Below are 14,364 nucleotides of genomic sequence, written 5' to 3' on the forward strand. Positions count from 1 at the left end.
CCCTGCAATCCTTCCTGCTGGACCCGGCTCCTGGAGAGGGGCAGCATCACCTGCAGGGCTGGCAGAGCAGATCCCGAGCATGCTGCTGCTGCTGGCAGCCAGGAAGGCACCTGAAACTGGGGTGCTGCCACCGCGGCAGCTCTGCTCTCTTTTGGGGGTGAGAGAGGGGAATTGGGGACCACCGCTGAGCTCTGCCTGGAGAAATCCTGCCTGGAAGGTGCTGGCACCCGCTCTGGGGAACGGCGCTGATGTACGGCCACAGGCTGCTGCCAGCACAGTGTGAGGGAGCGGAAAACCCTCATCGCTGTGAGGGCAGGGCTGGGAGACTGATTGGACTGCTTCTGCAGGCAGGTGCTTCCCCCAGTGCCGAGGCTGCCCTCCCCGCAGCTGTAGATCCCTCTTGCAGCATCTATGGGGGTGCAGAGCCCCCACCTGCGCCGTGACCCAGGGGAGGAGAGGAGGGCTCTGATGCCACTCCCAGATGCCTGTCCTGGGGAAGGATGCTGAGCCCTGGTACCATCTCGCCCGCCCCAGACAAACACAGTGGAGGAATAAAGAGCATCCTCTGCTGCTCCACAGTCAGATTTTCATGCCAGCCCCGTTGCTATAGAAACTCGCCTGCTGGAGCGGCTGCTAATTGAGATTCCCACAGTGCCACCCTGCCTCCCAGCCCTGCCCCACAGCCAGCGCTTGGCACACGGCGCAGGCAGCCCCCCAGCCCCACATCCCCACCAGGCAAGGGGGAGCTCCACCAGCCCGCAGGGTGCCTGGGGCTCCCACCTGGGCGATATGGCACTTGAGCTCGGCGCGCTCCATCTCCCAGGCAGCCTTGGCCTTGGTGAACTGCTGCTGCAGCTCGCTGGCGCCGTGCCGCTCCTCCCGCAGCTCTGTGCACAGCTCCTTCAGGGTCACCTTCATGTCCGCCAGTGTCTTGATGCACTCGTTGGGCTGCCGGGGGATCGGGGGTGAGCGGAGGGAGCTGGGGCCCCGCAATGGAGGGCACCCAACAGGGTGGGACCCCGTGGGAGCTGCCCTCTCTGCAACCCAGCCCCACAGGCTGCTCACCCCTGGGGTGAGGGACAGGGGGTGCCACCAGGGCAGGGGACCACCCCTGGGAGTGACATGCCAGCGGGGAGCATCCCCTCCCAGCCATGCACCCCGAGAGGAGCCGTCACCCCATGCCATGCAGCCGCAGCGGGGGCTGATCCTGCCCACCCCCGGGCTCGTGAGGACCTCGCTCACCGTGTTGGGGGTCCAGGTGTCCCCAGCGCACGTCTTGTTGTCAGCCTGCTGCTGTGGGGCGAGCTCCTCCTCCTCCAGCAGCAGGTACAGCTCCTTCATGCTGTTCACCTGCGGGAGACACCACGGCTGGGGTGATGAGGGGACCCACAGCCCACGGCCAGGGATGGGGGACACCCAAGCAGGCCTGGGTGGGACATGTAGGCACGAGGGACAGCCCCGGGGATGCCCGACAGCGTGGTCCCCCCTCCACGGCAGAGGTGGGAGCTCCTCAGCCCACAGTACCTCCAAAAAGTCCTCGCCCTCGCTGTGCACCATCTTGCCCTGGCGCCAGCGCTTGAGGAACCACTTGAGCTTCATGAAGAGCAGGAGGAAGCTCTGCCTGAACTGCTGTGACTCCTGCACCAGCAGGTTCTTCTCCTGGCTCCAGAACTTCTGCTCCAGCCGCCTCTGCAGGTTCAGGCTCTGCAGCTCGAACTCCCGCCGCAGCAGCGCTTTCTGGTGGTCCTCCTTCAGCTGCAGAGAGACATGCGGGCTCTGAGACAGGGGCTGGCGGCAGCAGTGTGGTGCCTCCGCCCCAGAGTCTGGGCTGAGGCTGGTGCTGGCCCCATATTTAACACCCCTGGAGAGCTGCAACGCCCTGGCAGCATACTGGGGACAGCGGTGCCATCGAGGCATCACCATGGGTGGAAGCCCTGCATGGCTGCACACTCATGTGCAAGGAGGAGTGTGCTCAGCCCCTGTGCCCCTTGAAGTTGGGACGTGCTGTATGTGGTACTGCATGACACCCGGGTCCCCAGGTGGGCCATCAGCCTGCAGCTGGAGGTGACACAGCTGTGGGCGTGGGGACACCTGTATCCCAGAGATCGGGGCTGCTGCCTACTCACCTGGCAGATCTTCTGTGAGAAGTTGTCCACCTCATCCTTCCTCAGCTGCCTCTCTTGTGAGAGCTGCTCCTGCAGTCCCCGCAGGCTCTCGTTGGCCTCTGACAGCACCAGCTGCAGCTCCTTCATCTGCAACAGCCCGGGGAGGGGATGGGGACGGTGGGCTGCACCTGGCTGCGCCTCCCCGTGTCCCTCCCCAATGGGGGTCTGCAGCTTCCCTTGTCCCCGGCTCTCAAGAGGATCAGCCCCGTCCCCATAGCCTTGTCCCCAACCCCACTGGCCAAGGGGACACGGCTCCCTGCCTGCGTCGTACCTCAGTGGCGTAGGAGTCGTTCTCCTCAGGCCGGCAGGTTTTGTAGCTCCGGGGATGCGCGGGGTCCGTGTCCTTGGCGTGGGGGATGCGGTAAGGGTCGGCGTCCCTAAAATCAGGCTGCTGCATGCGTGGGCAAGTTAATGAGAACAAACCAAAAGAGCGGGAAGAAAAAAAAGCCAGAAAACAAAACAATGGGTCTCCGAAACAGTAAAGAACTACAAGACAACAAAAAGGATGATGAGGAGAAGGAGCTTCATCACCATGGCAGGAGACAATGCGGAAACCAAAAGGAAACACAGGATGAGGAGACACGTGGCCTGGATTGTTTGGGGAAAGGGGAAAAAAGAGAGAAAGAGGGAAAAAATGTGCAAACACCAGTTACGGTGCCATGCAGTGACTGGGGGAGACTGGGACCTGGGGCTGGTGGGACCACATGCAGAAAAATAGGACTCTGAACAAGCGAGTGTGCTCCAGAAAGGGGCTTGTGCCAGCAGCCCCAACCACTATTGACATCCCTGGTCCCCGGCATGAGCTGGGCCCCCCAGAGAGGAGAGGGACGGCAGGGCATGAGCTGCTCTCCGCTGCTCCAAAGGTGCTCCCCATCAGATGCAGATTTGCCCAGGAGCCTTTGCTCTCCAAATTACCCTGCCTGGGTACCACTGGGGGCTGAGGCTTCTTGCAACTGGGGTCCCCGCAATTTGGGCTGCTTTCAGGAGGCTGCAGGTTGCTCTCCTCCCACCCAGCTCATCCCCAATAAGCAAAGAGCTTCCGAGCTGGGGATGTTGGGCTGAGCTGGTGGAAAGCAGCTGAAACGTCAACGCCTGCTAAGGCGGGATCGCACCTGAGAGCCCCTGGCCGTGGGCAGGGCAGCCTCAGCACAGCCAGCCCGTGCCGGGATGCTCCAGGATGCCCACCGCCTCCTGCCCTGGGCACACTCTGTTGGAGCAGAGTCCTACCTTGTCCCCGGTGCCACTGGCATGCAGCGAGGTGTTAGTTTGGGTTTTGTTCTGGAGAGGCAGGAGGGAGGTTACGTTGGGGGTTGGGGTTTGCTCCGTTAAAGCGGGAGGAAACGGGGCGGCAAATAAAGCGGCGGCAGCTGTGGCGGACGTGGGAAGAAGCCCGTACCTGGAAGTCGGAGGCATGCTCCTTCTGCAGCCCCTCTTTGGTGGTGTCGTGGCTGCCGGGGCCAGAGAAGGGGAAAGAGTCCGTGTGCTCCTTGAGGCCGCCGGTTAGGTGGTCCACCTTCCTTGCGAAGCAGCCCAGGTCCTGCTGGAGCACACCCAGCCGCATGAGGAGCACGTTCATCAGCTTGGCATCGCTGGGGCTCTCCCCGCCGCTACCCACTGCCTCGCCCAGCAGCCCCCCCACGCACTCGTTGTCCAAGCAAGCCTTCAGCCCGGAGGTGAAGCCGTTGGCATCCGAAATCAAGATGTCAATTGCTTTGCTGACGAGTGCTGCCTGGTCCCGGATGCCCAGCAAGATCTCCAGGTCCTTGGGCTTGAACAGCTTGGTGGGACCATCGGGCACCTTCCCACCACCGGGCACCCTGTCCTGCCCATCGGCTTCGCTGCTGCCCATCCCATCCCTCCAGCCGGCGGTAGGGATGCACTGCGCTGAGTCACCAGCCTCGGCGTCGGTCTCCAGCATGGGCCGGCTGGTCTGGCAAGAGGCCAGGTCGCAGCGCTGGAGGTTGGAGAGCAGCACGCGGTTCTCATACTGCAGCTTCTTCACCTTGCCACTCAGCTCGCTGATCTGCACCTTGGCCGTGGCCAGCTCTTCCTGCGAGGGCTCGCTGACCACCGAGCAGCTGTCCTCCGACAGTGTCACATCCAGCTCATGGTCTGACTTGTACTTGGTCAGCTCGTTCAGGAGGAGCTTGTTCTGGTCCTCCAGCTCCAGCAGCGAGCGCCTCAGCAGCTCGGCCTCCTCCTCCACGAACTGCAGGTGCCGGCGCAGCTCCGCCACCGTGTCCCCCGCGTCCCCGCAGCCCGAGATGCCCGCCAGGAACCGCACGTCCTGCCCCGGCAGCTCTCTGTCCCCCTGGCCCTTCATGTCGTCCATCTCCGCCCGCAGCCCGCGGTTTTCCACCTCCAGCTCCACTATCCTCCGGCTGAGGATGTTGGCTTCTTCCTCCACCAGCTTGAGGTGGACCTTCAACTCGGCCTCCCGGGAATGGGGAGAGTCGGCCAGCTCCTCCACGGAGAGGGAGCTGTCGAGGTCCCCGTACAGGGACCTGTACTTCAGCAGCTCCTCCTTCATGCCGTCGTTCTCCTTGGCCAGCTTGGTCAGCTTCTTGCACATCAGGGCCGACTCCTCCTTGGCAAAATGCAGCTGGCACTTCAGGTCTGCGCTGTCCTCCTGGGGACCGAGAGGGCACAGGCATTAGAAAAGCACTCCCAGGGGCCGCAGTGCCTCTGAGCGAGCCCTGGGGACATGCCACCCTCCCACCCTGGTGATCCCAGGGAAGCTGCAGCCCCTGCTCATGAAGGGGAAAAAACTTTGAGATCCATCCTGGAGGCTTTCAGGGAGAGCCCGGACACAGGACAGGATGCCTGGACGAGGAGACCCATGGCTCCGGCCCCAGGAAGGACATCGAGCCGCTGCTGGGGATGCGGGGACCGAGCCCAGCCCTGCCGCAGCCCAATCCATCACGGGGAAGAGGGAGAGGAAAAGCCGTCAGACTCCACAGAGCAAAATAAAAGTCACCAAGGTTTCCTCCCAAAAGCTGGCAAGCGCTGAAACAATTGGTGCTGCTGCCGCTGCAGCCCCCCCACCGGGGCTCTGCTCCTCCTGCTCAGCCCCAAACACTCCATCACGGGGCAGAGAAGCAGCGGTTTCAGCTGGAAATCTCCCGAAGTCCCAGCCCTCGCCCAGCACTCATCCTTGCTGCCACCACCTTGCCAGGGGACAGAAAACCCAGGCACACCCCCCGCATCAGCTCGCTGGTCCCTTCCCAAGCCCCTTTGCTTCTTGGGGCCGTTTCTCCACGTGCTTTTTTTAAATTTAGCAGTTAGGATCTCGGCTATTTGCCCAGGCAGACCGTTTCTCTGCTTTGGAAAGCTTTTTGGATGGAGGACCAGGATTTCCTGACGTCAGCTTGTGGCTTCCCGTGCCGTGGGGTCACTTGAGTGCTCCAAGCTCTGGCGCAGTGACTGCCAGGAGGGGACCTGCCGGGCTGTGACTCTTGCCCCGCAGCACGTGCTGAAGCCCTGGGCGGGTGCTAGAGGTGGCCGAGCCCTTTGGCCGGGTGGCTGCTGGCCCCAGCAGCCCTCCGCCTGGCTGAACTCATCCCCTTTCCTGTTTCCTTGGCTGGCAGAAACAAGCTATCCCCCTCTTTGGGTGCTCCTGACCCCCCAGCCCCGTCCAGCCATGCCCACGCTCACACCCCCCAAACCCCGCAGCAGCTATTTACTCTGCAAACTTCCTGGGCTGCTCATATTGAGGCCAGGGGCGATGGGGGGGTCCCATGAGTTTGGGGTGCTGTTTTATTCCCCAAATGCCCTGCTGTGACCACAGGAACCACCCTGCTGCTCTTCCGCACTCGCGCACTGAGATGCGGCCTCGCTAAGGCGCATTAAAGCTGTGCCCCCCCCTAATTAGCTGCGGAGATTAGGGGAGGGCTGGCGCGGGCAGCTCTCCCCGCCGGGGCAGACATGACCTCAGTTCCTGTTTTTCCAGGGAAAAAAAAAGCAGCAGCCCGGCGTGTCCCTCTGCCCTTTGGCATCACTGGAGGGACACACACGTCCCCAAAACCACCTCGAGTGCTCCTGGGGTCTGGGGCAGAACTCAGCGTTGAGTCTGTCCCCCCAGCTCCATTTTCGGTGAGCACCGACGCTCGCCCAGCGCGGCCGGGCAAGAAAGGGGCCCAGGAAGCCACCGATGAGTCACCAGCATCTGTGCCTGCGGGGCCACCACGGCTGCGTGGGAGAGGGAGTGGCTGGGGGGGCCACATCCAGGGGCGTTTGCACCAGGGGAAGCTCGGGGTTTGCTTTCCAGCGCCGGCTCCTTCCTGGAGCATTGGTCCCAGCGCAGAGCTGGGGCCGCATCCAGCCCCGTGTCCCCAGGCTGAGGGGTCTCGGCTCCGCGGGGATGTGGGAAGCAGAGGGGGGTTTTACTGCAGCCCAGGGCTGGGGTTTGTTTCCGGCCCAGGGAAGAGGCAGAGGAGGGGCTGTATTTCAGCCTCGGGAAGGGGGGTGATGGAGGGGCTCCCGGACAGCCCCCTCGGCTCAGGGCACAGCCGGGTGTAGGTGCAAAGCCACGGACTGCTCTTTGGGGAAATGAGGGGCAGGACGCTGGGACCATCAGCTGGCCTGAAAGGGCTCTCAACAATGGAGTTAAAGGGAGATGATAAATAAAAGACCGAAGGGGAAAGTCTTTGAGGGCCTGGGGATCCCCGTCCCATGGCTGCACAGAGTGGGCTGTGCCAGCAATGACACAGGTCACCCAGAAACCCTCAGGGTGCTCGGGGTCCCCGCCATGAGATGCTCTCAGCAGCATGTGGCAGGAGTGTCTTGACAGGGTCCCCCTCCCTGCCCCAGGTTTGGGGGAGCAGACCTACTCCCCAAAATAAACCTTTCAGGTCTTTTGCCTTTGAAATAATTTTTTTCCAGTATTAAAACACTTGCATTTCTATTCCCGCAACAGCAGCTCTGCTCCTCTGAGCCCCAGTAACAGCATTAGTGAGTCACAGCAGCTCAGCCCAACAGCAAATGACAGCTGAAATCCTGCTGCCGCCGGCAAATCCCCCCTCCCCTGCTCTACGCCAGCAGCCTGGCGCAGGGCAGGGACAGCTCGGCCTCGAGCCGTTCCCCACAGGGACCCTCAGCTCCCCCAAACCCCGCGGGGCTCCCAGGCTATCCTCAAGCAGAGCTGCTGGTGCAGGCAGGAGGGACCCAGGCTGCAACAGCCACAACCCAAGAGCAGAAGCAGTTTTGCAATGTAAAAGTCAAAGTCCTTCAGCTCCTTACTGGAGTCCTGACACACGGAAAGGGTTAAAGCCACCAGCCGGCCACTGACGCTCCATTCATAAGTGACACAAGGGAGTGGTTGAGGACAATGAGGATGGCCCAGCACATCAATCCCTCCCTTATGCAGGGTCTCTGAAAGGCAGGAAAGCCCTGCAAGCGAGGGGATGGCACTGCCATGCCCAGATTTACTTCTGGGCCAGGCATAGTCTCCAGCTGGCACCATGACCTGGGGTGCCGGTGGGCCACCGTGGCGTGCCCCGGACACGCCGGCGCCGATACCTGCACTGACGGTTTCTTCTCGGTCTTCCCGATGGAGCGAGACGCCCGCTTCTTCAGGGAATTCTGCAGAGAGAAGAGCGAGCTGTTACCCGCAGCGATGGCACGGCATCCCGGCACGGACAGACAGACCCAGCATGGATGGACATCGATGCTGACTTCTCCAGCCACTTGTGAACCCCAGGAAAACACCAGAGCCCCAGTGGGCTGAGGCCCTTTGCTTTGGGGAAGCTGGACTGGAAAGCATCATATCATGTTTGGCCAGAAATTCCCCCTGCAGGCAAGCGAGCAGTGAGAGAGAGCAGGAGTGAGCAGGAAATGAGCCATGGAGAGGCTAAGTCACAGTCCTGTCATGGCTGGATGGAGCGGGTAATCCAACACCCAGGCCAAGGGATGGCTCTTGGGGCATCCCAGTGTGGGAGCAGCAGATGATGACGTTCCCCCTCGCCTCTTCCCCAAGCAAGGGACATGTCCCGGTCGCTTAGCTATGGGGAGGGCTCCTCAGCAGGATGATGCTGACTCTGCCCTCAGGGTCTCTGGGGACACAAGGGATGATCTCCAGGCTATTGAGGACAGCTGGGAGATGGGAGGCCAGACAGAGCAATAAGGGACACCGGAATGGGGGGAAAAAAGCAGGTGCCCAGAGCAGGGCCAGTTATCTGGGGAGGGGAGCTGGGGGAAAACCCTCAAGAACATCCACGCAGCCCCCCATGGGTGCTGGCCGATCCGTGCGGCTACCCTGGACCTACTTCCAAGCTGGCACTGAGGCCCAGCAGCCAAAGAAAGCAGCTGTGAAATGTAAGCTGCGGCCTGTGCCAAGGTGCTGGGCTCCAGGCTTTCCTATTAAGGCCACGACCATCGCTGGAGCTGCTGCTGCTGCAGAGCCTCTCCCGGGGGCTGGCTGTGCCACGTCGGCATCCCTCACCCCCACTGCACTGAGGACCGGGGCTGGCAAAGGGCATCTCTCGGCCCCAAGCAGCCCCAAGCACAGCACCCTGGGTCAGATGGTGGCTGTCATCGCTCCACCTTGGTGCATCCCTTGGGATGTCCATGCCTAAGGGTCTCATCACGGCCAAGCTCGATGCGGCAGACTTGGCACAGGGTACCTGGACAGGTCCCACTCTTCTCCTGCCCCCCAGGAGATGCCATGGAGGGGTAGAGCCAGAGGGTCAAACACATGCGCCTTTGGGGATGGATCTGCCCATCCCAACAATTATCCAATTACGAGAGAAACCTCTTGGAAGGGAGAAATAATCACCCCTGAGAGGTGAGCCCAGCCCTGCACAGCCTCCGCTCCATGTTGGCTTGGCTGCTAACAAGCTCTGCCACGCTCTGTGCCCTCCAGCAGCAGGGAGGAGGTGGAGGAGGGCTGTTAACTCACTTGTTTGTCTAATTAGCGCTCTGCAATCAGTGAGTAACCCCAATGCCCTTGCTAGCCTGGGGACACGCCATCCTGAGCTCGGGGAGCTGTGCTCTGATCTGTGCTGGGTCTCGTGCCAGCCGGCAGCGTCCCCTTCGGGCTCACGAAGCTGCAGACAGGGGCTGTATCCTGTCCCATGTTCTTTTGCCAGGGCAAGGCAGCAGCTGGCGCTCAGGTCTCCCTGCACACTGACCATGCAAACGTTTTCTCTGCCTGTTTTTCAAGCACGAGAGTCCTCCAGCCCAGCTCCCGCTGCTGCCATTTGTTATTCAGCTCACGCTTGCCGGCTGCAGGGAAACCCATTTCACGCCTGTTAGCAGAGGCTGTGCAGTGGAGGGACAAGACACCCTGTCTGGGGTGACGCTGCTCCGTGCCACTTTGCGAGAAGGTGGCTGCAGAGGGGATGGGTGCAACTGTAGCCAGGTCCTGCGGCTCGCCAGGAGCTGGCCCCGGCATTAACTGGAGCCGGCCACAGAGATGCCAAGCTGTGTGCTGGCTCCCTGCCCTGCCACGCAGGGGAGCATGGCTGGGGGCAGAGAGAGCCCTCCCCGCGTCATGTCCCCATCCTCGGTGGGAGCAAGGCCTGAGCTCTGACACGGCACATCTCCTCCCACACGCTGCCCTGATGGCTCAGCCAGCAACGCTTCCTAAGGCTCCCCGGGGACCAAAGGCATCCCAGGCAGTAGGGAAGTGGGTTACAAGTGCTGCGATGGATCACAAGTCCACGCTGTCACCGGGATGCCTTTCCTGTCACTGAGGATGACATCGCTCCTGGCTGGGAGCTGGTCCCAAACCCAGCATGGCATGGAGCGCCCTGGACCCGTGCATATAGGTACATGCGTGGCACATGGCTTCCCAGGACACAGATGGGATTGTGCACCCACCCACATCTGCAGCACCACTGGGACATTGCTGCCATGCAGCCCCGCGGCTGAGCTCAATTTGAACCAGCAGCATGCGGTCAGGATACAGCCAGCACCGGGCACTGTGCCAGGGGCACAGCGGACTCCACACATCATGCAGAGCTTTGGCTTGTGGGAGTTTGGCACGTCCCAGGGCTGGAGCAAGTGGCTGAGGACCCATAAAGTGGCTCTAGTGCAGGGGAGAAGTCCCATAGCCCCCCCCGGGACGGGGTAGAGCCACCCGGTGCCCGCAGGGCGGGATGAAGCATGCCTCGCTGAGGGCAGGCGCTGCTCGGGTTTCGCAGGCATCTGCAGCATGGTTTGGGTTTCAGCAATGCGAGCAGGGATGGGGGATCCTGCAGTGCAGGGCCAGGACACCTGCTACAGGCAGAGCCTTGGGGATGCCTCCCGGTCCCCCCTCCCATGTCCCACTCACCTCTCGGAGCTTGTCCATCTCGTTCTGCACCACCTGCTTGGCCAGCTCTGTCTCAATGAGCCGCTGGCGCAGGTCCTCATTCTCCTCCTCCAGCCTGATCCTCTTCTTCTCCACCGCCTCCAGCTCATTGTGGAGCCGCACGGAGACATCCTTGGCCACCTGGGGACACAACGGAGCTGTCATCAGGCTGGGTGCAGCGTGCACAGGGCTGGGACCGCAGCGCCTGGGCACCTACAGTCCTCATACAGCACCCACGGAGATCGTCAGGCTGTTACTGAGACCCTTTGGAGCAGACATCGTGCTGGCCCCCGTGTGTGTCCCCTCCATCGGGTGCCATGACCACCGTTCCCCCTTTGCCGGCTGCGTCCCCACCCCCTGGCCAAACCCTCCCTTCCCCAACCTTAACACGATGCTGCAGGATGCTCGTCGCCTTTTTGTACTTTTTTCCCACACCGCGAAGCTGGAAAAGCCCCCACAAAGCTGGAAAAGCCAGCGGGCAGCACCAGAGCAGGCAGCCTCTCGCCGCGGGCAGCAGCTGTGCCGGTTGGGAGAAAGGCGAGCTGCTGCATCATGTTACGGAAAAAAAAGGCAGCTGCCCCCGGGGTGAAGAGTGCCTCCATCCATCCCGGGCACAGCCCAGAGCCCCCCCTCCAGATCCCTCCAAGAGGGCAGCTCCCGGCATAAAGGGAGCTTAACAGCACAAAGCGTTCGCTTCTGCATCTGCAGGAAGGGAAAAATTGTCCCCAGTCCCCCTGGTCCCCTGCCCAGCCCGGGATACCAATGCTGCAGAGGCAGCAGCAAGCCCTGCTGCAGGGCTGGGGGGGCTCTGGCCATGGGGTCGGGCTCCCGTCTCCCCTGAGATGGGATGCGCTTTCTTTCCCAGAAAGGTAGAAGCTGGAGGGGGGGGGGGGTTGGCAGCGGGTTCGCAGCCCTGCACTTGTGGCACATCTCAGCTCTGGGGCTGGCTGCTCAAAAAACTAAGTTAGTCCTCGAGCTGTTGCCCATCCCCCATCCGCCGTCTCCGTCTGCCACCGCACCCCGCTCCTGTCAGCGCTGTGCCGGCGGCTGGCTGTTTTCTGCTCAAAAAACTAAGTTAGTCCTCGAGCTGTTGCCCATCCCCCCCGAGCCGTCTCCGTCTGCCACCGCACCCCGCTCCTGTCAGCGCTGTGTCGGCAAGAGCCCTCAGCAAACACTCACCGGCACCGGCGGCTCCCCGAAGGGCAGCGCCCCCGGCGGGCGAGGGCAAGTCACGCCGCAGAAATTCCCTTGTCCCTGCCCCAGCCCAGCGTGCCGCGATGCCCGGGGCTCTGCAAGGTTTCCCTGACGGCCAAGAGGAGCAGCTCCCAGGTCCCCAGGGTCCTAGTCCCTGCTCTCCCTCCCTCCGCAACTCGTGCTGCTCCAGCCCATGGTGGTGGCCCCGTCCCAGTGCAGGATAAGGGAGCTCAACCCCGGGGCACACAGCTGGGCTGGGCACCAGCCACACAGGACGAATCCCATGTATGGTACTGCAAGATGCCCATCCTTGGGCAACGCTGGCCCTCTCCACCCCCAGGATCCTCCCAAACGCCCCCACGCCCAGACCACCTATGAGCTGAAAGCACTGCTCCCCACTTCTCCTGTCACCGCTGCAAACGGGGAATCATGATGCCCCCGTTAACGGCCCCCATAAACAGCACGACCCCGCGGAGGTCCCTGCACCCCAACATCCCCCGCCACCCCCTCGTGCCTCACCAGCCACCATGTCCACATCTCACCAAAAAACGCTTTGGGGGACCTGGGGACTGCCTGGATGGGGATGTCGCCCTTCTGGCCTCACCTTGACGTCCTGCTCGAGGCTGTGGATGAGCTCGCCATCCACCTGGCCTGTCTGCGCCACGCGCAGGCTGCGGCGCTCGGCCTTGCGCAGCCGGTACTGCAGGATGCGGCAGGTCTTGCTGGCCTGGTCCAGCTGCTGCCGGAGCTCCTGCAGCTGGTAGACGTCCTCCTCCATGTAGACATCCCTCATCTCCAGCATTTCGGCGCGCAGCTCCTCGATCTCATCCTGTGGGGAGGTGCGTGTTAGAGGCGACAGACTCCGCAGCTTGCTCTCCCCTCTTTTGCCCCTGGGACACCTCCCCACCATGGGTCCCCTGCCCTCCTCCATCCCATGAGCCATTTTCACAGACCTTCAACCCCTCGGGTCAAGCCCCATACTTGCAGGAAAAGGACTCAGAGCCAGCTGGGCACCATCACCCACCGGCGAGCCAGCCACCCGGCGGGGGGGGACAGCCAACATGGGCGCCTATAAATATTTGCAGTAAAAGAAAGAGGAAGGTGGGGGAGGGAGAGGAGCTGCAGGAGCAGCACAGGCGGCAGCCACGTCGAGAAAAACGTAGGTTGTCTTTGGAAAAGATGTCTCAGGGAGGCAGGCGAGGACAGGGGAGGCAATGTGGGGACGAGTGAGATGCCGCCAGCGCTGGGGACCAGAAGTTGCCCCTCGATTTGCCACCAAGCAGCAATTGCCGCGCTGGGTCCCCGTTCCACCCCTTCCTGGTCTCATCAACTCTCATGGTGACAAACCTCTCCCAGCCCAGCAGAGCCTCCGTTGCGGGGCTGCGGCATCGCTGTCGCAGCAGGGCCAGGGGTGACGTCCTGCTGGCACCAGTGCTGACCCAAAGCCTCCTCTGGGTCTGCGGCACACAGCCGCTGTGGGACCCCCTGTCCCAGCCGCAGCCCCAGTGCCTCTGGTCGCCCGCGCCGCGCGGGCTGGGGCCCCCCCATTTCCAGCCGCAGCCCCAGTGCCACTTCCCCGTCCAGCACAGAGCTATGGCCACTGGGGATACTCAAGGACTGTCCCCTTCGGTCCCTGGGGACCCACACAAGCTTGCGCTGCCCAAAGCTCTTTTCAGGTCCCCATGAACATGGTCTCAACCCAAATCCTCCAAGCAAACGCTCCAGCTGTCACACTGACTGTTCTCCTTCTCGACAAGACCCGGTGGACCCAGCACACTCCTGGGAAGGGATCAAGCATCTGCTTTCTTGCCAAAAAACCCCCGCCACTAAACACCCCCTGTCACTGCCAAATGCAATTGCCACTTGAGAAGTGAGGGGCTCACGCTGCCGTGTTGCACTGCAGCATGGCCCGGGAAGGGACAAGATGAGGATCCAGCACAGACAGCGGGGATGCACAGCCCCGATTCACCCCAGGCAAAGGGGGACAGTACCCCGCTGCTCCCGACACCGCCCGTGACAGTGACCTACAGCCTGAGACAGCAGCACCGCGCTGGCTCTGCCAGGCTCTGGCACGCTCGCTGCCGTGCTCGCCCGGCAGAGACAAAGCCCCAGCTGCAAGAATTCCCCCAAAAGGCAAAGCCGAGCCCAGGGAGGGGGGGCGGCAGCTGAGGGGACAAGTCAACACAGTCGCTCACTGTTGGCTTTAAACACTATGTGACAAATAAGGAACATCAATTAGACAATCCTGGATTATCTCCTGGCCCAGGCTGCCAGAGCCCGGCGGCACTGCAGCCACCAGCGTCCTGCCACTCTCCACCACTCTGCTTCTTGCCAGGGGGTCTTGGGAACAACAGCAGGGCAGAAACAGCCCTGAGGCACCGAGATGGGCAGCGGGGTATCCCAGGGACACCCGGCTGGGCTGCTCCAGGGACAGCCAGAGACCGTCCCATGAAGTGGCATCATTGCAGGCATGTTTCAGAAACCCCCCCCTGGACAGCTCAGGTGTGAAACTCCCCACGGACGAACTGCACGTGCCGGCAGACAGCCCTGCGATGGCTGCAGTGCACCCCAGGGCGACGACCCCGATGGAAACCCACCACCAGCACTGCCCACCCCACACTGCAGTGCCACCGCCCCAGGGACACCAGCAAAACCCCTGTAAGCCAAACCAGCCCGGGGAGCTGGTTTATGGGATCTATTCCTTGGGAGCTTTCA

General features: G+C 62.3%; 1 protein-coding gene across 1 annotated transcript in view; it reads right to left on the bottom strand.

The window, feature by feature from the left end:
- Positions 1-12,451, bottom strand: part of ACSS2 (acyl-CoA synthetase short-chain family member 2) — a 67,113-nt gene extending 54,662 nt beyond the window's left edge. The window contains exons 1-4 of the mRNA XM_019473476.1: positions 12,254-12,451; positions 10,438-10,596; positions 7,683-7,745; positions 4,624-4,794 (exon numbers count right to left, since the gene is read on the bottom strand). Of these exons, the coding sequence (XP_019329021.1) occupies positions 4,624-4,794; positions 7,683-7,745; positions 10,438-10,596; positions 12,254-12,451 (591 nt within the window). The remainder of the gene's footprint in view (positions 1-4,623; positions 4,795-7,682; positions 7,746-10,437; positions 10,597-12,253) is intronic.
- Positions 12,452-14,364: the final 1,913 nt, after the last annotated feature.

This window comes from Aptenodytes forsteri, unplaced genomic scaffold, assembly GCF_000699145.1.
Source record: "Aptenodytes forsteri isolate BGI_AS27 unplaced genomic scaffold, ASM69914v1 Scaffold215, whole genome shotgun sequence".
Taxonomy (NCBI): Eukaryota; Metazoa; Chordata; class Aves; order Sphenisciformes; family Spheniscidae; genus Aptenodytes; species Aptenodytes forsteri.